At 43.9% G+C, this 26,602-nt stretch overlaps 2 protein-coding genes across 2 annotated transcripts; both read left to right on the plus strand.

Moving 5' to 3' along the window:
* Positions 1 to 3,920: 3,920 nt before the first annotated feature.
* On the plus strand, positions 3,921 to 8,710 carry actb1 (actin, beta 1). The gene is made up of 7 exons (XM_083765878.1): positions 3,921 to 4,032; positions 5,317 to 5,444; positions 5,810 to 6,049; positions 6,727 to 6,973; positions 7,136 to 7,327; positions 7,479 to 7,660; positions 7,994 to 8,710. The coding sequence occupies exons 2-7, from the start codon at positions 5,322 to 5,324 to the stop codon at positions 8,135 to 8,137; spliced, it is 1,128 nt and encodes a 375-aa protein (XP_083622004.1). The 5' UTR covers positions 3,921 to 4,032; positions 5,317 to 5,321; the 3' UTR covers positions 8,138 to 8,710.
* Positions 8,711 to 10,301: 1,591 nt separating this feature from the next.
* fbxl18 (F-box and leucine-rich repeat protein 18) lies at positions 10,302 to 25,418 on the plus strand. The gene is made up of 9 exons (XM_083765466.1): positions 10,302 to 10,439; positions 12,870 to 13,067; positions 13,505 to 13,854; positions 14,628 to 14,763; positions 16,273 to 16,488; positions 19,656 to 20,149; positions 20,599 to 21,012; positions 22,027 to 22,245; positions 24,566 to 25,418. The coding sequence occupies exons 1-9, from the start codon at positions 10,386 to 10,388 to the stop codon at positions 24,726 to 24,728; spliced, it is 2,244 nt and encodes a 747-aa protein (XP_083621592.1). The 5' UTR covers positions 10,302 to 10,385; the 3' UTR covers positions 24,729 to 25,418.
* The last annotated feature ends 1,184 nt before the right edge of the window (positions 25,419 to 26,602 follow it).

Genomic DNA, 26,602 nt, shown 5'->3' on the forward strand with positions numbered 1-26,602 from the left:
CTAGGGGGTCCCTACTCCCTAGTTCAAATATAATTATTTTGAGGGTGTCCCCAGTTCACATTATTTTGGGAGGTCACGGCCTGAAAGGTTTGAGACCCACAATGAGACGATATAGGTGTTGACGGCAGTGAGGTTTACAGCCTGGTAAAAAGTTGGCTGTAACTGTAACCTCAGGCCAGCGAGCTTGACTGGCACATACCAACGTGTGTGTGTGTGTGTGTGTGTGTGTCTGTGTGGGAGGGGGGGGGGGGGGGGGGATGCGTGTCTTGGCTGGCTGGTATGCAGAGCGGGGAGGTGTGAATGTGTTAACACACTGCTCTCTCTCGGTGGGCAAGATAACAGGACTGTAATCATCACCTCATATCTGACAGACCGCACACTTAATGAGCTTCTGATTACTGTAAACCTGCCTTTCATCACACACATGGATTTGCCCCCACAAACAGTGTTGCCATGTCTGCTTATTATAAGCGACTTTGGGCTTGTTCATTCTTCTGTAAAGTTGCTTGTAATATTTATACTTTGTGGGTTGTGGTTTTTTGGGTAATTGTTTATTTGGACTTGCTTCCTGTAGTTTTCAAACTGTCAAGGGCCAGGGGAGGGCCTCCAAAATGTAGGCCTATTTGGCCGCGGACACCACTCTGAAAATGTTTTGTGCCAGCCCAGGGACCCCAGTAGATTTGTGTTAAAGAATTCAACATTATTCAAAGATTTTCTTTTTTTTTGTTTCAAAAGAAGTTTAAAGTAACTTTGTTTTCCATCTATAAATACATTAAATGTGTGTGTGTGTGTGTGTGTGTGTGTGTGTGTGTGTGTGTGTGTGTGTGTGTGTGTGTGTGTGTGTGTGTGTGTGTGTGTGTGTGTGTGTGTGTGTGTGTGTGTGTGTGTGTGTGCGTGTGTGCGTGCGTATGTGCGCGCATGTGTCTGAACAAACACAAGCAGAGCCGCCAGATAGAACTCACTGGACTAAACCAAACTATAAAACAACAAAAGGAAAGCTATCTGACACATTTGAAAGAAGCAACCCAAAAGCAGAGCAAACTAGAATGCAGAGAATACACCGTGGCAGAATACCTGAGCACTGTGACTGACCCAAAACAAAGAAAGATCTTGACTACTGTATAGGTACAGACTCAGTGAGCACAGTCTTGCTCCCTTGAGAAGACAGACTATATGCACTGCACTCAAAATTAAGTGGAAACTGAACTACATTTCCTAACAACCAGTCCACTGTATAAAGACATCAGAGACAAGACATAATTCCCGCAGATTACAATCACCCAAGGAGAGTTTGAAAATGTGACTAATGACAAAAACAATCCCATATCTGCTGGGAGAAGTACAACAATGTGCAAACTGCAAACACAGAAAACACAGCAGCACAACTATTTCTGACAGCAAATGCACAATTCTAATTGTTTTATAGGCTATACATTAGATCTCCCTCAGTTGTATGGTAATAAAACCCAGAACCATCTGACAGATCGACTTCAAAATATAGTATAACTAAGCTGGTCCCGAGGGAGTGATACTGCATTAAGTAGCTCTGACAAATGGGTACCACAGTACTTTGTCTGATAATAACCAGTACAACAGGTACACCGGTAGGCTACTGCATAACCAGAGGTGCATGCATGCGTTCCCATTCTTCCCAACAGCCATCGGGCATGTATAATGAAAATATCTGATCTACAAGGGCCTGCTTTGACCTATTTTCACTATAAGTACATACTAGGATCAGGGCTTAAAGGAGTAGTTCAAACATTACTAGGGGACAGCGGTGGCCGAACGGTTTGCGGAGCGGTCTTGATATCGGAAGGTCGCTAGTTCGTATCCCCGGACCGGCACGTTAAAATTACCACTGCTGAAGTGCCCTTGAGCAAGGCATTGAACCCCTACCATAAAATGTTCTATGAGCAGGGCCTGGCTGTAAACAAGTTCTTGAGCTTAGTCCAGTTACCCTGGGTAAATATAGTAACTTTGCTTTGCTTTGCTTACTAATTTGCTATCAATTACGCACTGCATGAAGCCTTGAATTCAGTATAGGAGACTCAAACAGTCTCATACTGAGTGACCCGGTCATAATAATGAATTGCGTTTTTATAGCGCTTTTCCAAGTGCTCAAAGCTTTACAATGGTTCATTCATACATTGAGAGGTGAAGCTGGCGAACAGCGTCCTCACTTCCCACATTCACACACCAATGGTGGCAAGCTCACACCGACCAACTCATTGGAGGCAATGTGGGGTTCAGTGTCTTGCCCAAGGACACTTCGACATGTGGACAGGAGGAGCCGGGATTCGAACCGCCGAGCCAGGGATCATTGGACAACCTGCTCTAACTCCTGAGCCACAGCCGCCCCTAAATCAAATGATTGGCTCAGGAACGTGACAAAAAACTAAACAATCTCCATGAAATCAAGGCTTATGGGGGGTGTAATAATTGATAGAAAAGAAGTATGTTTGAGGGTGAACTACTCCTTTAAGACGAGTGGTTAATGAGTAGGCCTATAGAGATCTTCTTTTCAGAATTGGTTCCCTCAGTGGTCATTCATGGGGGTAAAGGGGGTCCCTATAAAGAAATATGTTAATAAAAATAAGTTAAACTCACTTTAACCCCTACTGTATACACCGGCTATTTAAGAAAATGCTGAGCTACAAGATCACAACGCGTCGCACATGCAAATCTGCCACTTTAACAATAACACAGCCTAGGGTTAGGATATAGGTTATGTTATATTTTTGAAACATTTAAACACAAATCTCGTATGGGGTTCACTGGCTGGCACTAATTATTTTCAGATGGGGATGCGTAGGGGGGTCCTTGATCATGAAAAAGTTTGAGAACCACTGCCTTACAGAATAGCTTAGGTTAGGATATAAAAACAGACATCATTGGTCTTATATGCATCAACTATGATGACTGACTGTGTGTATAAGCGGTTTATGTATAACTGAGTGAGCCAGCTCAGCAGGCTTTATAGGACCTGCACACAAAATAATTAAGTACAATGCCAGGAATTAATCCCATTAAGTCCCGTGACGAATGCCCCCAAGTTTTCCATCAACGTTTTCTCATCAGGCCATTGCTTTACTGCTGACATCTTCCAGTCATGAGTGCATTTAAGGCAGCAGTGTGGCTAGTGCTACACAGTAGAAAATCCCCAGTACTCCTCAGAGAGTGTATAGGCCTACTGTGTCTGTGATGCAGTGGTTCTCAAACTTTTTCAAGTCAAGGACCCCCAAATGTATATGAGTTTGGCCACAGACACCCCCCCACCTAAATAGATTTTATGCCAGGGACAACTGAGATTAAACAATAGAAGAAATATGGCAATCAAATAATGGGGCCCTCAGTGTTATCCTTTTTAATGAAACAAGGTTAAGAATGAAGGTTAAGTACAAATTGTAGGTATTCTTTTTACTTTACTGCAATGTATGGTGAGCTTGTAGATTGACTATTTTCAAATGTTTCAATGAGTAGGCCTATTTCTGTACTTTGATATTTTGATGCTGATACCATTTTTACCCAAGTAGTTATTTTAAATCTGCACTTGTAACAGAGTATGTACATAATTGCAGTATTGATACTTTTATTTAAGTCAAACATGTACTGTACCCTACCACCACTGGGCCTAATCAATGCATATCAAACTAAAGGTCATTGAAATTAAATAACAAAAGGTTGAAATTAAGAACTGGCTTTAGTTTGTATAATTGCATCTTGTTAGTTAGCATAGCCAGCCAGCCAGACCAGACAGACACAGAATCAGAATGCATGGTGGGGTGTGGGTTGGGTATTGGCCACACCTTGTGGATGCCACCGGACCAATGGGGTGGCGCTGTGAGGAAAGATGTCCTTTTATGGAATGGGGGGTTGCGGCATACGGGCACGCAGCGCCAATAAAACCTCCGTCCTCACCGGTTTAGGTTGCAGTCACTTCTACTGACATCCGATCAGCACACAGGCGGACTTATTGCACTGACCAACACCACCGTTCTACCTGAGCCGATAACCCTCCACACAACAAAGGTAAGATACTAACAACGGAAGATTTGAGGGAGCATTATTACACATCAATGTTTGTTTCAAATGAGCCAACATTTTGAAATTGGAATAGATCTTTTAGTTTGTGCAGCCTTACTTTTCCTCTCGCTAGTCTACCGTTTTAAGATGTAACTTAAAGTAACTTCAGTGGTGCCGTTGCGATGAGTCAAATATCATCAGTTATGTGAAGACATCCTTTTACTTGATGCAAAAAACTAACTTATCTTAAGTTTTGAGGCTTTTGGTGAATGAGTCGTCGTTGCCATGTCTGCCTATTAGAAGCGACTTTGGACTTGCTTTTCTGTAAAGTCTCCTGTATTTGTAGTTGCGTTTTTTTGGGTGTCATCATCCTACGCGTTGTGAGGTTGAAATAACTAAAACCTGTATTCAAATGGCCGATCATGTATAGATTTATTAATGTAGCTTCTTTAGAGCTTGTTGTTCTAGGCCTGGTTGCTAAATTTCTCCAATTTGGCAACCACTGGTTAATGAATGATTCAATGAATGGAATCAGCTGATGGTTGTTGACTGCATCTCAGGTGTCATGATGCGAACTCACAGCTTTTAGTCTGCAGCACGATTTGTAAATGATATAAATGTTCTGTCCCGTTGTACAAACCTAGTTTTCTCAAAGGTTTCACTGAATAATTTTGCTATTACTAGAAATTAAATGTGCAATCCTTAATCCTATCTCAACTAGTATTATTCATGCAACGCAACACGTCATAACTTCGGTGCGTTAACTGAGGTTTGCATTGTCACCTTTTGTAAAAAATATTCTGACTTTTAGACTGTAGTTTAAGTAGCCCTGCCTTAAAAGTTGTCTTTCTTTCCATCCCTCTTGTTGGCTGCCGTTTAATCGCTGAGTCCTGACGCGCCGTGGCAGCTTAATTACGTTAGTATAGTTAAAGGAGGGAGTGGCTGTCTGTTTGACAGTCCTGTGTTGTTCTCACCACACCGGACCGTGTCGTGCCGGCCCGGGACGCCGTCATCATCCCTAAGCTGCACTCACTATTGCCTTATATGGCCATGGCGAGACAGAGAAGAGAGAATGCCTTTGTTTCAAAGCTATAGATTTCCACACTGGAACTTGCGCAACTGCGACACCCAGTGTCCCTTCTCTGTAACTGCAAGGAGTGTACTTCATTACAGATGGGATGAGAATCACTATGTTTTTAGATGTGTTTAACACAGAGCAGGCAGAACACTTTCAGTTTGTCAATTATTCTGTTTACCTTATTTTCCCTGTTCTCTCCCCATGTTATGCAGACATCATGGAAGATGAAATCGCTGCCCTCGTTGTTGACAACGGATCTGGTATGTGCAAAGCTGGCTTTGCTGGAGATGATGCACCCCGTGCTGTGTTCCCCTCCATCGTTGGACGTCCCAGACATCAGGTACACAACACTATACTAATGGGTAAAAATTGGTTTGCTAGAAATATCTTATTTACTTGACCATTGAAGTCTTGTAATTCTTTGCAACATTTCATAATGTGCATTTGTACTTGTACTTAAGCCTATATACTTGGTCTTGTGACAAATGTCTAAAATCGACCTACAAGCTCAGAACTCATCGTAGGGGTGACATGTGGGCTTGTAGATTGGCTATTTGAATTAACTTGGCAACTTACTTCTAAAATGGCAAAGTGGATCAGCAAGCTTTTTTGAACTTGCCGATCTGCTTTTGTGATGCTGTAGTATGATCAAGTAGGGCATGCCATGAATTGACAAGTTAAATTAAATCTTCTTTCCTCCTCCAGGGTGTGATGGTGGGCATGGGGCAGAAGGACAGCTATGTGGGTGACGAGGCCCAGAGCAAGAGGGGTATCCTGACTTTGAAGTACCCCATCGAGCACGGCATTGTCACCAACTGGGACGACATGGAGAAGATCTGGCATCACACCTTCTACAATGAGCTGCGTGTGGCCCCCGAGGAGCACCCCGTCCTGCTCACGGAGGCCCCCCTCAACCCCAAGGCCAACAGGGAGAAGATGACCCAGGTAAGAAATAAAACCTGACTATTGGAAAGTTTACAACTTTCTAAGCTTATAGCTCAGCCATTTCTGGAAACGCAAACATTTACAATATGGAAATGATTATGATGACCAGCTCAATGCCCAGGTCTAGTTTTGTTCCTCAATCTGTCCTCTTGTCCTCTTTTCCTCCTGTTCATCACACTCCAGGTCTCTTCTTTCCCAAGCTGATTTTCCCTCTTTATGGAAGCTTCAGGTTTCTGCCTCCTCTGTGTGCACTTAGACTGTAGTAAAATATTGCTTGTTGGAGAATGGGCTGTTGTAGCCAGCAGATATAGGTCTTGTTTGATAAGCCACTCGAGTAGCAGTTGGCTGCTAACTGCACCAGTGTTCTGTAACAAGACAAAATAATTGATGTGAACTACTAAAATCAGTTTCAAGGGTACTTTACTGCTCTTCTGGCATGACATGTGTTCTGTTCTAAACTGAACAAGCTAAAACGAACTACTGTGATTCAATTCTGCATGATTGACCTCAGATTATTTAATGTGTTATAGAGCAGTGGTTCTCAAATTGAGTAATTCTGATTGGTTCTTTCATTTATGTACACTCTGTTATCAGGGGCTTGAGAACCACTGGCCTAGTGCAATGTTCATTCATTGTGAGACACATAATCTAACCCACCCAACCCTGTCTTCATTCAGATCATGTTTGAGACCTTCAACACCCCTGCCATGTACGTGGCCATCCAGGCTGTTCTGTCCCTGTACGCCTCCGGTCGTACCACCGGTATCGTCATGGACTCCGGTGACGGTGTGACCCACACAGTGCCCATCTACGAGGGCTACGCCCTGCCCCACGCCATCCTCAGGTTGGACCTGGCTGGACGCGACCTCACAGACTACCTCATGAAGATCCTTACCGAGAGGGGCTACAGCTTCACCACCACTGGTCAGTACAAATTCCGTAACACTAGTAAATCCTCAACCACACATTGACACTAGCAAATCCTCAACCACACATTGAAACCAGCAAACGCCTTGGGTAACTTCAAAAATATGACTTGTGTGTGTATATACTTTTGACTAATCTCAATTCTCCTCTTCCCAACAGCCGAGCGTGAGATTGTGCGTGACATCAAGGAGAAACTGTGCTATGTTGCACTGGACTTTGAGCAGGAAATGGGCACCGCGTCCTCGTCTTCCTCCCTGGAGAAGAGCTACGAGCTGCCCGACGGACAGGTCATCACCATCGGCAACGAGAGGTTCCGTTGTCCAGAGGCCCTCTTCCAGCCCTCATTCCTTGGTGAGTCACCTCAGGGAAAACGGTCTGAGTCCAGTCATTTGGATTTCATAGAAACCTGCATGTCTTCTGTCACCAAATGTTGACTGCTTCTAGTATATGCATTTATTTTAATTGGTATCTAAATGACTGACTTGTCTCTTCCTATGTGTAGGCATGGAATCTTGTGGTATCCATGAGACTACCTTCAACAGCATCATGAAGTGCGACGTGGACATCCGTAAGGACCTCTATGCCAACACAGTGCTCTCCGGTGGTACCACCATGTACCCTGGCATCGCTGACCGTATGCAGAAGGAGATCACATCCCTGGCCCCCACCACCATGAAGATAAAGGTAAAACCTTGTCCTTAGCACAGGGCTAATTGTGTATTGTGGCAAAAGCTTTGACAACTGCTGCCACCTGCTGGATGGTACAAGTCAATGCAGTACCAGATTGGCTTAATGTGAAACATTGTTTTCTCACTAAATGATAAACAACATGGTATTTGCACACTTCCAAGTCACAATTGAATGACTTCACCTTTTTAATACCAAGAGGCAAACTTTGTGAAATAACTGATCATAATGCCTACTTATTTTGGGGGGTTTTGGCACTGAAGTTTGGGAACTCTTGCATTTGTCTTAATTCAAAACAAATTGACTCATGATCCATCTCTCCTTTTCCAGATCATCGCTCCCCCAGAGAGGAAATACTCTGTCTGGATCGGAGGCTCCATCCTGGCCTCTCTGTCCACCTTCCAGCAGATGTGGATCAGCAAGCAGGAGTATGACGAGTCTGGCCCCAGCATCGTCCACAGGAAGTGCTTCTAAACGAACTGTTAAACAAAAACCCTTGCACCCCTCTACAAATCTTGATACAGCTCTGCGTCTGCACACATAACCTTGGCACACCACCAACAACACTGGCGTGTGCAGAGCCTGTACAACACTCCTCTTCCTCACCCTCCCTCCCCTCACCACTACGGCTATGGTACCATGACCCCCACCCATGATGGTGGGAACTTTTGCAGAAGTTAACTGGCCGGAGTGAACCGGGTGGTTTGTGTGTGAAACATGTCATTTGTTTGTGTAGGTCATTCCAGATGTCTGTCTGTTTGTTCACCACCTTATTTGCCTCTATGAAGGTGTAGTCACTGGTGGGTGTGCTGCCCAACAGACATCTGTAGTATTGCTTAATGTGTAAATTATCTGAAACTTGTTTTTGTACTTTCAGCCTTAAATGATATATACTTGGGGTCCTGTTTGTTTGTCATTATGCAAAAAGACGAGCTTTTGCCTTTTTTGTATGAAGGTGTAAAAGTTTGTTCGTGGGGGCTTTGTTGCCCCCTCTAGTCTACACTGACCTGTAAGAGCCCAATAAAAGTGCACATGTCTGAAAACAAATTTCTCTCCTTGATCTTTACTCTTGCTACATTATTGTACTACACCTGTTCTCTTGACATCCATGTCTTGATCAAGGTTGTTGTCCACCTGAAACAGCCTCGGGTTCTTTGAGGAATCAAGAACTTGAGGTTCTCATTTTTCAGTGTACCATAATTCTGGGTTTTCATGCCACAACAGAAATGAAATTGCCAATGATGTTGTAGAGGCTGGCGAGTACAGGGCTAACCCTGGTCAACTAAACCACATGAGTCACTCTGTGGCAGGGGATCCCAAACCTTAGACTCAAAAGACATTTCAAACTAACTCCTTACTGGTCTACCGACATGCACACTTAAGCCTCTCCAAATTGATCCAGACCACAGCCAAAAAATTCCGCTCCCTCTATTCCTGCCCTGAGTACAATACTCTTGATGCTGGCCTTCAAAGCAACCAGCCAGCTGAGCCAGGGAAGCTGGAAGTACAATCACTAAAATGCCCGGACAACATGCCACGTGCCAAACTTCTCCCTTCTGGCTCAAACTAGGGAATGCACTTCCCATTGTACTCGACTGCACTCTCCCAATCTTCCACTGTAGTCTGACAACCCCTCTTAGCCTTATATACTTTATGTAGAATGTGACATGGGGGTTTTCATGATTCTGAATCGATTCCAAATTGACATTCGTCACAGTCATAAAAGCTTGATACCGACAGCAGTGGATTCATGAATTTATTTAATGTGTGTAATTTATAAATTGGCTATTGTGCTGCACATAAGTATCATGCCACAGCTTGTTTTGATTATTGGCACAGTATTCAATACATTTATAATGTATTTATAAACATAAAGCCAAGGTAGAATAAGTGATATATTTGGATTATTTCTTCAAAGGTTAAAGCACTATAGACAATACATTAGGCCAATAAAAACTCACTGCTTTCTTTATAAATCGTTCTGAACCTTATAGTATATATGAATAGAATATATTCTCTAAATTCTGAACAATCAATCAGGAGACCACAAGGGGGCTCTGATAGACCAGAGCCGAAAATGTTGAATGAAACATTCCTGCAAAATTATGAACAGCTGATTGACTAGGATTAGTTTTACTCTGTGATGTCTTTTTACTCTTTACTATAGATTATCACTTCAATTATTACTTTCAATATGATGTATTTACAATTACTGTATGTTATTTATTATTATTATATAATTAAAAAAAAATCTATTATAATATATTGTTTTACAATATATGTAAAGGTAAGAAGGGGGCCGGACAATAGGCTATAAGCATTGCTTCTCTGTCCCTTCTTGAACAAAATAATAGTGTGATTGTTATTGTGTTGATGTACTGTTATTTGTACTTTTTCTGTTCAAGATAACTAAAAAAATCAAATCAAAACAGATTAGAACAGCAAGCAAAAGAAACATGGCATTCATGATAATTCTTTTGCTTATTTTTGTTTATATATTTATCTCTTAAATCCTTTTATTTTAGATCTCAACCGAAATCTGGCAACACTGTAACAGGAAACGTGTCCGTCTGGCAAATAGTTCCGGTAGTGTTCCGTGGCTGAGTGCCGATTGGATTCCTATTTCCTCCCAGTAGAAAGCTGTTTCAGTTGAAGATCAATGCAGCTTTTCTCCTGTCATCATAACTGTAGCCTCACATAGAACTTTAAAACATTAACAACTATGAGTACATCTATAGCAGGAATAGTAGAGGACATGGACTATCAAATTGAACAGGTTAGACCACATTAAATTGACTTATAACGTTGTGTTCCCCAGCTACCTTTGTTTAGCTAATTGTAAACTGTAGCTATTTTAGCTAGACCTAGTTATTATGATGACAGCCTATGGAAATTGTATGGCAAGAGTTTAATGAAAAGTGTGATTATTGTACGTGTTTAATTAACAAAGTGATGCTATGGTTATGGTACTGTATATTGTCCCCATTCAACCAAATTAGGCTATTGTGCTGCACACAACTTAGTATCATGCCACAGCTTTGTTTATTTATAAAACACATATAAAGGTAGAATAAGTGATATTTTTGGATAAAACAAAACGTTTTTGTTCAAAGGTTGAAGCACTATATTCTGATAGCCATTGCTATGGTGTTTGTTCAGTAACAGGAGTCTCCATGTTTCTCTTTGCTAAACAGAAAATACATTTTCAGGTAGCTGACAGAAGTTCAGTCTGGAGAGACATGGAGACTCATAGTCTATAGTAATGAGCACGATCAGAATATAGAGCTATTTAACAAAAGAAAATCACTTACCCTGCCTTTAATGCAAAGCAAATATATTATGTTAACAAACATTAGCATTATTTATAATACAAATGAAGGGAAAACAAAACCAACAATATAGGGGAAATCATAGCCCCTTTCGGGACCCTCGGTTTTGTACGGCGGTACCCTAGGGTCCCTCGTAGCTTATTCCACCCTCCATAGGACGCAGATTTACCCACTGTCTGTTTACGGAGACCTGCTCGGTCGCTTGAGTGTTGGTGAGATGTTTCAAAGATACATACAACAGCTTTAGGAGACTGCCGCAACGTGTGCGAAACGGCATTAACCGCCGTTAAGTATTTTTAATCTTTTTTTAAAGTTTTGCTTCGCTGAAATTCTCTTTTCCTCACTTCCCATGTCCCGCCTCCCACGACACAACAGCATTATAAACATCCTGCATGCACGCGGTCGGCCAATCAGAGGCAGTAACTAGGACGTGCAGCTAGCCAGTCGCCACTCGGGAGGCGGTACAATGCGAAGACAATAAGGAAGTCAAGGAAGAGAGAGGAGAGAGAATTTCAGCGAAGCAAAACAAAAAAAACAAAAACGTCAACGGCGGTTAATGCCGTTTTGCACACGTTGCGGCTGTCTCCTAAAGCTGTTGTATGCATCTTTGAAACATCTCACCAACACTCAAGTGACCGAGCAGGTCTCCGTGAAAAGACAGTGGGTAAATCTGCGTCCTATGGAGGGTGGAATAAGCTACGAGGGACCCTAGGTTACCCCGTACAAAATTCAGAAAAGAAAACGAGGGTTCCGAAAGGGGCTAGGGAAATCATAGGGTGCCTTGCTCAACGGTCACAAGGCCAGTAGAGTGTACAAATGGAACCAGATGGATTTGGTTCCATTTGTACACTCTCAGAGTAAAATTTACATTGATTTTACAATATAAATTGGGGGTCCCAGAGATAGAAATGCCATTAAATGGGGGTCCGTAGACTAATGTGTCAAACCGGGGGTCCTTGAAATTAAACGCGTTGAGAATCACTGCTAGAACCGTAAATATCTTCTCTTATGGGGGTCTCTGGCATATCTTTTCAAATGGGGGTCCACATGCTCATTAGTGTCAATTTGGGGGTCATGGACATGAAAAAGTTTGGGAACCACTGAATTAAAGGATGTATCACTGGTTTCTTTCAAAACTGGCCTGAAAAAACAGGCCAAAATAACCGGAGAAATAAAATAAACAACTTCATTAAGATAACTTAGTTAAAGCTATAAGACAAGTAAACATTAAAATTAAAAGGCAGAAAGGGGGATTTGAATTTGATGTGGAAAGCGAGTCTAAATAAAAAAGTATTCAATCAATCAATTCAATCAAAGTGTGAATGAATACCACTATCGGAAAAGCTGACGATACTGCCTTTTGTTATCGGTGAGTATGCCTGTCTATGCCATTACGATACCATGTCATTTATCACATGATTTCATTTACAGTCATATTTTGAATGCTTCAGTTGATGTTGCAGGGCTGTTTTATACTCTTACTATGCTATTTACATTATTTACATTATTGTTTTACTAACTTTAGCACTTACTAATGCAATTTGTATTCATTCCTATATCAGTGGTTCTCAAACCTTTTAATTTCAATGACCCACATAACTTGAGAGTTACAGACCTGTAAGCCGTCCATTTGGAATCCCCTCAGCAAATCCAGATTGTCCCTGAACCCCACTTTGAGAACCACTTGTCCCAGCTTCGTCTCAATTACACACTGGTATGGTATCGGATCGGCACTCTGTATCGACACATACACAAGTTGTAGATATCGGACTCATCGGGAAGGAAAGAAATGGTATCGGACGGTACATCTAATTGTATGTATTGTATTATTATTTACCTTTGCTTTGTATGTGTTATGTTCTCTCTGCCCCCTCCAGGCTGTGGGTGACGAGGACGTGATGGCCTCGGCCTCAGTGGGAATGTCGGGTTTGTCCGATGAGATCCTGCTGTGCATCCTGCATCACGTCCCCGTGGGAGACCTGCTGCTCAACGTGGCGCGCGTCTGCCGCAAGCTGCACGCGCTCTGTCGCGACAAGACCCTGCTGACGCACGTCTGTCTGTCTGAGCACTACACGGTAGCACAAATGACACTTCCTAGACCTCCTGTCACTGCACACTTGCACAGTGAAATAAACAACACCTTATATAGGCCTCCTGCCACAGTCACCCGACCTCAATTACTTAATTATCTGAATCATCTCCATAAAGGGTTCCCAAACCTTTCAGACCGTGACATCCCAAAATAATCATAATGACAAGCACTTGGAATTGTAGGAGTTGAGGCATTACATGTCGTTTGACTCTGTTCCACAGTGAAAATTCATCGAACTCAAGACGTTAATCAAATAATCACATATTGCAGTTATTTGTAACGACAGCTAATTTTAATCAAAATGTCATGATTGTGTCAGCCCTATTTTCACCACAATTGAAACTTTTTTTCTTTCATATATCCAGTCTCTGAACTAACATCATTACATATAATCATAACATATTTTCCTCCCCCCTCCAGGCCAGTGACCTGTCCGTGCGGCAGATATTGAAGCAGCTGGCCAATCACGTGCAGTCCCTCAGCCTGAACGGCTGCTATTGGCTGTCGGGCTCCACCATGGAGCATCTGGTCCGTTGCCGGACGGTGACGCGCCTGGACCTGGGCGGCTGCCGCCTCACCTCCCTGCGACTCTCGCGCCTCCTCTCCTCCCTGAGCCTCCTCAGGTCGCTGGCCTTCGACGTGGCGCCGGGCTTCAACGCCGCGCAGCTGGGCTCCGAGGCGGTCGACTCGCTGAGTCGCCTGTCGGACCTGCGGCAGACCCTCCTCACACCCAGCTACGGCGTGGTGCCGTGCTGTGCCCAGCTACGCAGGTGAGAGCAGGACCTCGTGGAGTTAAACGTTCTCTGTCAGTCAGTCAGTCGCCCACGACTGATTTCAGTCATTTGCCACCGATCTACAAGCGCTCAACGCGTCGCACTGTGACGTGTTGTGAGATTGTAGATCGACAATTTTCAGTCATTGGTTATATAAAGATTTAAGAGTATTTGAAGTAGTCAAATTCACTAGAAATATAGAATACATTGTTCAGAAGCATCCTCTGAACAATTGACTGATTGATTGATTGAATATTTTATTAGGCAACATAAATGCAAACAGCACAATGTACAGTCAGGCATCTTTGTCCAAAAAAGGATCTCACCGAAGAAAGACCTTGCAGCCTTGTTTCCATTCGGGTCCTATCCACTCACACATGACATGAATAATAAGTTAACACAGTAACAGTAAGTGATATAACAATAATAATTGAAAGCAATATATACATTTCCTCTAAACATGAAATATACAGTATGCACAGGTTGGGGCCGAAGGTTAATCGGAAGGGGATTATTTGCACAAAGAGGCTGGGGCGATCACCTCCTCTCCCTTGTGTACAATGTATTCTCCCCTCAAGACTTTATATTTATTTCCGTTCGAGAGTTCCGTGATCTACTGTATGTCTGTTTGGCTTTTAATGAGAGTTTCTGTGGTCTGTTCTTTTTTTTCCCCACTGTCTGCTGACAGTGGGAAAAGTGTGTCTCGTATTCAGTGTGTGTCTCGTATTCTTCAGTGATGTGTCTCCCTTGTTGTGTATTTCTGCTCATAGGCTGGCCCTGCAGTTTGATATACCAGAGGTGACCAGAGAGGGCGCCAGCGTGTGCTGCCAGTTGATGGTGGGCCAGAGTAGCGTGCCACATTACCAACAGTTGGAGGAGTTCAGTGCTAGATTGGCCCCAGGAGAGGTGATTTATAACAATAATAATAATAATATCTCAAATGTATATAGTGCTTTTCTAAGTACACAAAGACACTTTACATGGGGGTGGAGGAGAAAACAACAAAAGAAAAACAACTTTATTAGGAGCTGGCAAAAGCCATATTGAAGAGGTGGGTTTTGAGATACTAGGTACAATACTTGGTCTGGTAACTGTAAGGCTCAACCAAAAACACACTAGCCTACATTTGTTTCTGCCGACTGCACGCTTGTATTCTTGTATTTGTTTGTTAAGATTACAAATAAGGCCCAGGCGGTGGCGTAACCGTCTGGGCACCCGACTGGTAATCCAGTCGCAGTGTGCCGCGGGTTCGACTCCCGAGCCCGACACGGCCTTTACTGCATGTCATCCTCCCATCTCTCTCCCGTTTCCTGTCAGCCTACTGTCTGTCCCTTCAAAAAAACAATAAAAGGCGTAAGCCGCAAAAAAAGAAAATCTTTAAGATTACAAATAAGTTCAGGGTTAAGCAAAGTTTTACTGTCTGTGGTTACGGTTAGGAATAAGGTTAGGTTTAGGCAGAGTTTTACTGATGTTAACATCAGTAAAACTCTGCCTAAACCTAACCTTATTCATATACTAAGGGCGACTGATTTGTGCTGAGGCGACTGTTTGGGGTGAGTGTTTTGGTATTCTTTCGTTTTTGGGACCTCAAGGTGGATGTCGTCACCAGATTTGAGGTACTGTGTAAGTGGGAGGGGACATGATGTTGGAAGAGGAGCCAGGTATCCTCATAGGTGGTGTGAAGTATTTTGCTCAACTCATTGACTGCCATTGACGTCTATAGACCTGATTTAAAATCCAACGCTTCACTGCCATTGAGGACAATGGATCAATCGGTGTTTTCAGTGGTTTGCGATAGAGGGTGCTCTTCCGCAACCTGTGAGTTCATTTGGGCTTCCGGATCAGAGGACAACCGTGAAAAAAACATGATAAAAACAAAACCAAGACGTAATAGAGCGTCGCAGTCCCTCCCCCTTTCAGAACAACGAGTGGCCCAGGAAATGATTCCCAATGCATTTATCCCATAGGCATTTCAAAACGTATTTATTTAAAGACCTTTTAAACGTCGTACGAAGCCAACTCTAGTCGTGACAAATCATGACAACAAACAAAAAATTTCGGGCCAAACAAATAATTAGAAAGTAGAAAAAAACGGCAGGTTACAACACTTTTTTTGTTGTTTTTCTTCTTTGTAATTATTTGTTTGGTCCAAAATATTGTGTGCTCTTTAAAGCTCTTTAAATAAATAAGTTTTGAAATGCCTATGGAAAAAATGCATTGGGATTCATTTCCTGGGCCACTCGTTGTTCTGAAAGGGGGAGGGACTGCGATGCTCTATAGCATTATAGGACTTCAGATGACTAGAATATGTCAAACTGAATTACATTTTATTCTAAAGACTAGACTAGAACTAAAAAAGAAAAAATCTGTCAAAATCAACACTGACGTGTGTAACTTGTTATTTCCTGTTGCCAGGTCAACCAGACGTTGCTGCTCCTCTACCTGGCTGTGTTCAGTGTCCGTGTTCCGGAGCACCTCCGGGTCTTCCTGGTGTCCATCCCCGGTCCCAACCCCGCCCACTGGTCTGCCTCCGCCTCATTGGCCCAGAGCCTGGGGCACCATGGTGACCTGGAGGCCTTGCAGCTTCCTCGCACCTGGTTGGACCCTCGGTCCCTAGAGCGTGCCCTAGAGGTAGGAGACCTGTATAATTAAAACCCTTAAAAACCTGAGGCTGACTAAATGTCTTATAAATCCTAAAAGTTTTCTGAAAAACCTGCTTCTACGTAAGTGTTTTCAAACCTTTTCATGTCAAGGACCCCTAAGTATTTGGCTACCGACTCCCCCATCTCAAAATATTTTGTTCCAGGGACCCCCAGAAGCAAAGATTTGAGTTAAAACTAATCACTTTAAAATATATTTATATTCAAGGATTTGATGTTTAAGATGTTTCTAAAATAACAGATCTACAAGCTCGCTATGAGCTTTTATATCTTGTGTTTTTGAATAGCCAACGCAAAAATCTAAAATGACACGGATGCTTTCCCGGTTTTAATCTGAGGCAGATTGAATCGATTCTACAAAATGCCTGCAGTGCTAAACCAGTGTTTCTCAAACTTTTTCGTACCAAGGACCCTCAAATTTATATATGGCCGTGGATGGCTACGGTCGACCGCCCCATCTGAAAATGCTTTTGTGCCATGGACCCCCAGAACACATTATTTGTGTTAAAAATGTTCAAAGATAGCAGATGTACAAGCTTGCAGCGTGGCACGAACTGACGCACTGTGAGTTTGTATATCTGCTATTTTTTTTGAACAACTGTTCTAAACCAATATTCTAAATCCCAAGAGGTTTCTGAAAAATTAATTATATCGGAATAACGTGTTCCTTCCACGCGCTACGTCCGGCTGGGGAAACTCCCCCTGGTCAGGTGAAAAGAACTAGCTTGGACTCCTCATGCATAGAAGGAAGCATAAGGTCAGTCCGCTGCACCCCCAGGTTGGCAGAGGAAGTGTAGCACCCATGATTACATTAGATGTTCGGATTTCGAGAGATTAACCGAGTATCCGACGGCAAGACTTTAACTAAGATTCAACACGCATAGACTGAACTAAAACGTTCCAATAATCGCTTCTCTTTACAAACGCATGCTTTTTATATGGTTTTATTCACTCGTTCTTACACATAAACACACACACATACACACTGTTTGTTTCCCCCTCCCCCGACACAGGATGGATACAGTACTCTGGAACTTTGCCTAATAGTCTGCCCCTAACCTATGGGAGTTCAGCTTTCATTGAAACATTCTAAGCTGGCCCAGACCGGCCACTTGAGAGCCATTCTTCGCTCTCTCGATCTGGTACAACTTAGCTGCACCTTATTACAGATTAGTTCAACACCACCTGGTTGGTATTTACCTATGTTACCTCTATGAAACATATGTTAACCTCTATGGTATTCCTATGTAGTAACCTATGGTTTTAAATCTGATTTGGGAGACAAAACAAGAGGCACAATACATACTCTGTTACAATCTAAACACATTACAACACAACATGTTATTAATAATGCACATTAGTATATTCACCATTGGCCTCTCGCCTGTTGCTCTCATGATCTTCTCCTTGAATCTAACCCACTGTTGGTTTACACACATGAATACAGCAGGCCCTACTGAGGTCCCACCTCCCTGGAAAAGTTGTCAGCCAATCGAAAGCCCAGACTGCTCCTTCTTTGCCTGAGAGAGGTGGTTGTAAGCCCATGCCTGTCAACCAGCTTCCACCACACTTCCTGTGGTGTAAAGCTAGCTGCTACTTCAGACTAGCTTAAACTGGTCGACCCTTAGATATTATTATAAACTGTTTGGTAACCCAATATCTAAGTATGGACTTTAGAACACACATTGACCCACATTACAGGAATTGAAATGGTACTTCATCCATTGCTCCCCTGCTATCAACATGTGTGTACTCAGTGAGTCAGCACCCCTTCCTCTGTAGGTATCGTAAAACACCCCACACTCTACAGGAAGGTAGCCTACCACCCAACCCCACTGGAGTTGCATGCAGCCTATTTATTGCCCCACGGAATGTGGTTAGAGACCTTATCTACTGACAGTTCCCTCTCCTCTCTCCCTGATGAGAGGACATGTCTAGATCACATAATACATCCCCAATTTTGATCATGATCTCGTCCATCCATAATTGGACAATACATTAGATAATAGACAAAAAAAAGGGTTTAAAAAACGTGGGATAAAAAAAAAGAAAGAATCGTGTGTCGTTATTCCAAGAAAAAAAAGAAAGGGAAGAAGAGAGGGAGGCATTGGGGATCCAGGCAAAAGAATTACAAACCGTACAAAAAAAGACCTTTCCCATATGTTTTCCCACGTTAGATTTAGCAAACCTTTGCTACAAAACAGCGCAATAAAAGTATTTTCTTTGTTTTCTAAATTACTATATATATTGTGATAGTAATCATTAAACTCTATTAGACACATTCAGAGACGGGTCCCCTGGTCGCAGCCAACCTATTTCCTGTAGGCGGAGACAAGATATCTGTGGCACCGCTCAGTGGCCCCGCTGCGGTGGCTGAGATGAAGCTGTTGAATTCTACCACTACTGTTGGTCAACTGATTATGAACCAGGGACCACCACCCTGCCTGAGAATCAACCTGGGGACCACTGTTGTGTTGCCCTTAACAGCCATTATACATTTCCTAATAATGGTGACTCAACCAGTCAATCCCGTACAGTGTGTGGGATTGTACAGGAAAGTTCTTGACAGTAAATGTTGTCTTTCCAGTAAATGACAACATTGACGTGTCAGTTACAGTCACCTATTTGTGCAAATAAAGGCACTTGTCACAGCATCGGAGCCCACCGTGTGCGAGAGTCTCCGAGCGTATACTACTTGCCGCTCGGCACCTGCCCGTTTTTGTACTTCTTTCGTGTGACATTGACTTGTCGTCATACATCACCAGGGTCATTTAGTGCACTCTGTTTCGCAACTTTGCATGGCCAGGGACCACATACAATACCTTCACGGACCACCAATGGTCCATGGACCACCTGTTATCTATAGAGTGTTTGTTCAGTAACAAGACTCACAGGAGCCAACATGTCTCTCCAGCTCTTTCATAAAGAAAAAGAAAATGTATTTTTCAGATCGGGATACCAATTTTATCCAATCAGGATAGAGAACTCAGTCATGATGGAATTGCAAGTGATGACACAAAGAAATGAGCAGACAAAATTGAACATTGAAGCTGAGAAATAGGTACTGTCTCCTGACTGGTTGAATTATTTATTTATTTTTTAAATCAGAAAATGTATTTTCTGTTAATTACCCCGCAGGGCAACAGCCCCAAGCACCTGAGCTTCAGTCGCTCCCCGGCGCTACGCACACAGCTCTTCCAGTCGCTGCTGGAGGGCGGGGTCAAGGACGCCACGAGGCTGGTCAGCCTCAACCTGAGCGGGATCAGCCACAGCCCTTACCCAGAGTGCAGCAGCGGCGGCGGCGGCGGAGGGATGCGCGGGGGCGGCGGGGAGGATCAGCTGTCCGCCGGGACCGTGAGCCGCCTGGCGCTCAACTGCTGCAACCTCCGACACCTCAACCTCATGCACACGCACTACCACCACGACGGCGGCACGCCCGGACTCGGCGGAGGAGAGGCGCACCTGTGTGCCAGCCTGTCCAGGCTGAGACACCTGCGCTCGCTGGCGCTGCCCGCCTGCGCCGTGTCCGACGGCTCCGACGCCCACCCCCACCACCCTGCACACGCTACCTCGCCCTCGTCGCTGCTGCTGGGGCTGAAGAAGCCGGCCCGCGTGGGAGTCCAGACTTACAGGTAGAGAGTTGTCCCAAAACCGATACCGGCATATGGGAAAAGCTGCCGATACTGCTGCCTGAATTGCTGGGATCAGCATTGTCTGTGTCATTCTGATACCACATAATTAATGAATCGCATGATGATATTTAATTTACTGTAATATTTTTGTAATGCTTCAGTTGATGTTGCACTGCTGTTTATACTCTTACTGTACTCTTTACATTATATTTGATGTAACTTGTTTATTTGTTTTTAAAAGTGGATTTTAGATTTTAATAGTATTTTAGCTCTCTTTTAACTAGCATACTAAAAGCCAGTGAAACGACATTTCGTTCTCTTATGCATTTTATGTATCTGCTGAATGACAATAAAGCTATCTATCTCTATATCTTTTAACCCAAGTAACCCAAGAAAGATACGTTTTGGGTTATCAGTATCGGGAAGTAAGAAATGGTATCTACTTACAGGCCGGAGTTGGACGCCTCCTTAGCCAGTGACGGCACCTCCTCGGGCCTGGTGCAGCTCGTCAGCGGCTGCCCTTCGCTGGAGACCCTGGAGATCATCTGCCCCGGTTTCGTCTCTGTCCTGCCGCGTCTTGAGCCGTGCACGCGCGCGTGCACCGAGCCGCGTGGCGTGTGCATGTGGGCCAGAGGAGTCGGGGACGTGCATGTCGCGGCGCTGGAGGCGTTGCCCCGCTTGCGTCGCCTGACACTGGCAGGTCTGCCGGGGATACTTAAAGGGACAGGGCTGCTACAGCTGGCTATGGGCTGCAAGGACCTACGCACATTATCCCTCGCCAACCTGGGCTCCCTAAAGGCCATGGGCTACAACGCCGCTCTGCTGGACACACTCAGACACTGCACACAACTGCGGGAGCTCAGGTTAGAATGCATTTGCATGCTATTTGAACAAAAGCACAGACAGATCACAGACAGATAATAGCCAGATCACAGCCAGATAATAGCCAGATCACAGCCAGATAATAGCCAGATCACAGCCAGATCACAGCAAGATCACAGTCAGATCACAGCTAGAGTGCAGATAGATCACAGCCAGACTGCAGCCAGATCACAGACATACACTTTCATTTGTGGTGGGATAAAAAAAGACCTTGTTCTGGTATGTAATTTTCATGGCTTCATCACTGTGTATTATCCACATTCTAGGCAGTGGTGCATGCCATCACCTTTCTATGAGAGAAGTGAGATTTTCCTCCCAATTTGGAAAGATGGATTTTCAGGAAGTTTTGAAGGAAGCCAGTGATCCAAATCTTTAAAGACATGGTGTCAGGGCATTCCACACTTTGGTGGCAGTGCAGTAGAACGATAATTTACCCACTTTTGTTCTATAGGTGCGTGTTACCAGAGCATTGTTGTCGCTCCCTCTCAACGGATTCGTATGACCTATAATCACCATTAGGTTACTTATCACTCAAATGCAAACGAGCCAGCAGGCTCACCGGGAGCCGACTGGCTGTGATTAGGAAACACGGAGACGTCCGACGTGGCGTTGGTTGCATTGTCGGACTATTACTAACACTAAATCTAACCCTAACCTCAGTCTTAACCGGCCACGTAAGTCCCCTAAACTCATATCAGTCTTAACTGTCCATGGAAGTCTGTTTCACAATGTTTTCGCTTCGGCTGCAGTAATTTCACTTCTGTGTCTCCTACTCGCAGCCATTATGCAGTAGGCTCCAGGTGAGCCTGCTGGCTCAATTTCATTCGAGTGATGAGTAACCCTCTAGTATCGTGGCTGTGGGCGACGATCCACTTTGTTGAGTAATTGGGAACTATTTCCTGGGCCTGGCGTCGTCATGACGCTCTATAATGTACATGTCCTTACGAGTATAGTAATACAAACCTGTGTGTGTGTGTGTGTGTGTGTATGTGCAGGCTGGAGCAGCCGCACCTGAATGCCAACGCGTCGTTCTTCGAAGCCCTCTCGTGTTGCCCCCAGCTGCAGCGTGTCTGTGTGGTGTCACGCTGCGGCACGTTTGACCCCATCGCCACGGAGACCTTCATGTCCCGCTGCCACGCCGTCACCGTGTGCCACATGTTCATGGGCGGAACCCTGGCAGCATGTCGCACACTACAGAGAGTATTACTGGACAGGTCAGTGTGTGTGTGTGTGTGTGTGTGTGTGTGAGGCCCCTTTTCCACCAAACATAACGTTGGTACTTCTTTTAATGTTGATGCTTTCATGGAACCAGCCACGAACCGGCCTGTGTTTCCACTGATGGGTTTCTTGTATTACGAACATTGAGGCTGCACACATGCAGGTGCCGGTTTCATGTAATCAACAATCCCCAAACCTGTCTTGCACTTGGTTTCAGTTCATTCAACCTCCTCTTGTGTGTTGGACAGTGAGACGCAGAGACACACCCTAGTGAGACATATATAACTTCACCCTGCCAACAGTATTGCACGCAGAAAACAGCTGACATACAAGCTCACATGTTCTCTGCCATTCTCTCTGCGTGCAACACCTTCGCACGGTGGAGAACAAATGAGGTTTGAGGGGTGATCATATTGGAAGCGCTCCCTCAGCGACTGGAGGTGGAGTTTGGGAAACAACTTCTTTGAGAATCGCTATTATCGCTATGTTTACACACAAAACATAAACCCAAGGTATATTTTTCAAGAGCGAGAGATCACCGTAAACATCCACCCTAACCCATTTAGGCCTGACCTCAAAATTAAAAAAACTAATCTTCTAAATCCTCCAGTTTTCTGAAATAAATATTTTCAAAAATAATAATAACACTAGAAAAAGTGCCCTTCTGGGCACAGGTCTCCACCAGGATAGGAATGTAGGACATTGCAGCTTGCCTTCATCTGGTGGTTGGATAAAAGGGCAACAAAAGTAAATTAGAGGTAAAAACACTTTTCGGCCAGTTATAGCGCCACCTTGAGTCTGAGTTGAAATTGTTCATGTGGCATTTCGTCCTCGGCCTAGTGGGAATGTGGGTGCACAATTTCACGGAAATCACGCAATGTGTTCATGATTTGCAGCATTTTGTTTGAAACTGAGCACTCCTGTGAACTTTGGAAGCCAATCTTAACCAATCAGGATGGAGTGTGAGAAATCTGAAAGACCGGTTTCGTTGAATGGCTCTAGAGAGACTGTGTACCAATTTGCGTGATGTTTGGACAAAATCTGTAGGTGTACTGTGCAAAAACTTGTTTTGCACAAAGCGGCCTCCTGGTGGCGCTATAACAGGCCGTTCTGGAAAGTTTGGGGCAGAGGTTCATCGTTGGCATCCAGGGAGTGTGTGTGCAAAATTTGGCATCGACCGGGTTAACGGTGGCCGAGATTAGCTGCTCACGGACGGACGGACACACGGACGGACACACGGACGGACGGAGTGCAAAACATACTCTCCCCACATGCCTTCGGCCTGGTGGAGACAAAAAAGAGAATATATATATATAAAAATATATATATATATATATATTATTATTTTTCTCCAAAAGAACACGTCTTGTAGACCGTAGCATCTGGTCCATAATTGGCAATAAAACGTCTTGTCGTTTATGGTTTATGGCGTTTATGTAATTGGGGCGGCATAGCTGAATGGTTAGAGGGCCCTCCTGGGGAGTTGGAATCTCCAGTTGTTTCAAGTTCGATTCCAGACCTGCCCAGCACTGTGTCCAATTACGACCGTCTATTTCACGGGGGAAATTCGATCATCAATGGCAGTTACAGATTCTCTTCTTTTTTTAATGATGATTTTTCACTTTCTTTTGCCATTGTTTATATCACATCCACATCTTCCATCCTGTAGAATGGTGACACGCCCACTTTGTTTTCCAGTTCATGGCAAGAACAAGTATTATAAAAAAAATTGGTTCCAGTTCCAAACCAACTTTTAGGGTTCTGAATAGAGATGTCCCGATACTGTATCGGTATCGGGGAAAAGTATCGGATCGGCCCTTATTTGTCATATCGGGTCATATCGGTATCGGTGAATATGCCAGTGTAACCACAGATCCGACACAGGGGTAATGGGGTTGACACTATGGCAGGTAAATAAAATGTTGGGGCATGTGGAGTTTGCTTTGGAGTTGCCCCAAACTGCAAGTGCACATTTGAGTGAGGAGTCTACTATAAACACAACACGAGATATATAGCTAGATAGCTATAAACACAACATGAAATCACGACACTGGTATCGGTATTCGGTATCGGTAACTAACACATTTCTAACACAGAAATTGAGGTATCGGGATCAGTAACTAACACATTTCTAACACAGAAATTGAGGTATCGGGATCAGTAACTAACACATTTCTAACACAGAAATTGAGGTATCGGGATCGGATCGGAAGCAAAGAAATTGGGACATCCCTAGTTCTGAACCAAGTCATTTTGCAGTGGAAGCACTCCTAGGGGCTATTGAGGTCTCTTGTTTGTTCCTGTCTCTCCCTGCAGGTTCTCAACGGAGCGGGCAGCTCTCAGCGTGGTCATCTATCCGCTGCAGCACGAAGACCTGCCGCTGGTCATCAGAGACATCCCCCTCACTCTGCTGGATCGCATCACGCTGTTCCAGAGCCGCGTGGCCCAGGCCCCGCCCCCCACCGCTAGGCTAAGATAGCGCCATGGTGACTATAGCGATGGGACCATTATGGGAAATTACATGTCACGGTCATTGTGACAAATATAGTTGCCAAAATACTTTGAAAATACTTCAAATTGCACTTTTGTCAACCACTTGAACCCCCAGGATCCCTATTTTAAAAATAGCCAATCTACAAGCTCACAAGTGTGTGAAATTAGAGAAATTAGAGTGTTGCAAAATCGAAAACTAAGCATTATTAAAAAAAAGTCAATATCACTCATAATTATAAGTGCTATTGGATTCCCACACTTATTTCTAAGTGTAGCAACGATGAAAACTAAGCATTCTTCAAAATAAATAATAATAGTAATTAATAGTAATAGTAATAAACAGTTTCACGCTTATTTTGAAAAAATACTGCACATGTTCATACCGAGATAACGATATGATAAGCAGCAGCACCAGTCCAGGGCTGAGTTGTGTATAAACCTTTGACCTCAGGGGTCATTTCAACTTTCTTTGTCGTAAATTAGCGCCCTACTTGATGATACTACAGCGTCACACCATGGTGACATTGACATTCTGATGCAACATGGTGTGTGTGTGTGTGTGTGTGTGTGTGTGTGTGTGTGTGTGTGTGTGTGTGTGTGTGTGTGTGTGTGTGTGTGTGTGTGTGTGTGTGTGTGTGTGTGTGTGTGTGTGTGTGTGTGTGTGTGTGTGTGTGTGTGTGGATCGGCTGTTACTGAACAAGTTTGTTTACAACAAGTTTGGACTGATATGACAAGTGTTTGTCTGCAACATGTTTTAAAGTAATGGAAAACATGGCCAGCTAATTTGCAAAATGAAAACCGCTGGTCAACCAATCACAGATGCAACGGACCATACCCCGTCCTCTCGGACTATGGGATCTAATAAAGGGACACACTGAGCTCTCCAGCCCAGCCGTTTGTCTCAAATGTTTTCAGATACATACTTTTCTGCACTGTTTACGGCCACGTTTACACCATATAGAGTTATAATATATTATATCTAGAGAGCGGATTGAGGAGCGATAGCCCCGCCCCCCGCTATTCACTTCAATGGAAGTTGCTCGACGAAGTCGTCCGGGTAGTACCCCCTTGAGCGTTGATATGATTGGTTGGCTCCTATCATAGTACGCTGTTCTTGGCCCAGCCCAGCTTGCAGTACCAGGGTTTGACCAGTAGGGAGACGACCTCAACGTTACCCAGCCATTCCGGGGGCAGGTTTACTCTAACGGTCAGAACAGCAAACGACAAAGTGTCATTGCGTTCTCACTTTTTGTTCTGCGTTCACACACGTACTGCTGTGTACACGACAGTGATTGAAAACCCTGTAGATGCGCTGCCAGATACACCAGTCACACCACTTCCGTGCTACTTCCTAATTCCTGCCACAGCTGTTTGTTTACACCGTAATAGCATACGCTACGTGAGCCGTGGCGTCATGCGTTTTGCAGTTTCCCCCGTATTGCCTGTTTGCAGTACATGGATACGCGAGGCGGAGCGGTTTATAAGATTTCCAGTCTGGAAGGGGATTTCACTTCTTTGCGTTTCCAAACGCATAAAACGCCCCACATTCACCAAAAATAGCCTATCTACAAGCTCACAACAGAGCTTGTAGATAGGCTATTTTTGGTGAAGTTTGGTGAAAGAACGCACCCAGAGTACAGTTTAACTCAGGTCCATTTTACTAATCGTATACTATAGAGGGCTAAGTGTTTAAACTGAAGTGACATTGATAAATTCCAAATATTATCAAAGACTGAGGCACCCCTGAACTTACATTGTAGTCCAAACGTCGCCTACGTTTAAGGTCTATGTCAACATGTTTGCGTTTACAGGAAGTAATACAAAATCCAATATTAGACAGTATTACACAAAGACTTTTCA

Source organism: Protomyctophum parallelum, assembly GCF_964188405.1.
Source record: "Protomyctophum parallelum genome assembly, chromosome: 5".
Taxonomy (NCBI): domain Eukaryota; kingdom Metazoa; phylum Chordata; class Actinopteri; order Myctophiformes; family Myctophidae; genus Protomyctophum; species Protomyctophum parallelum.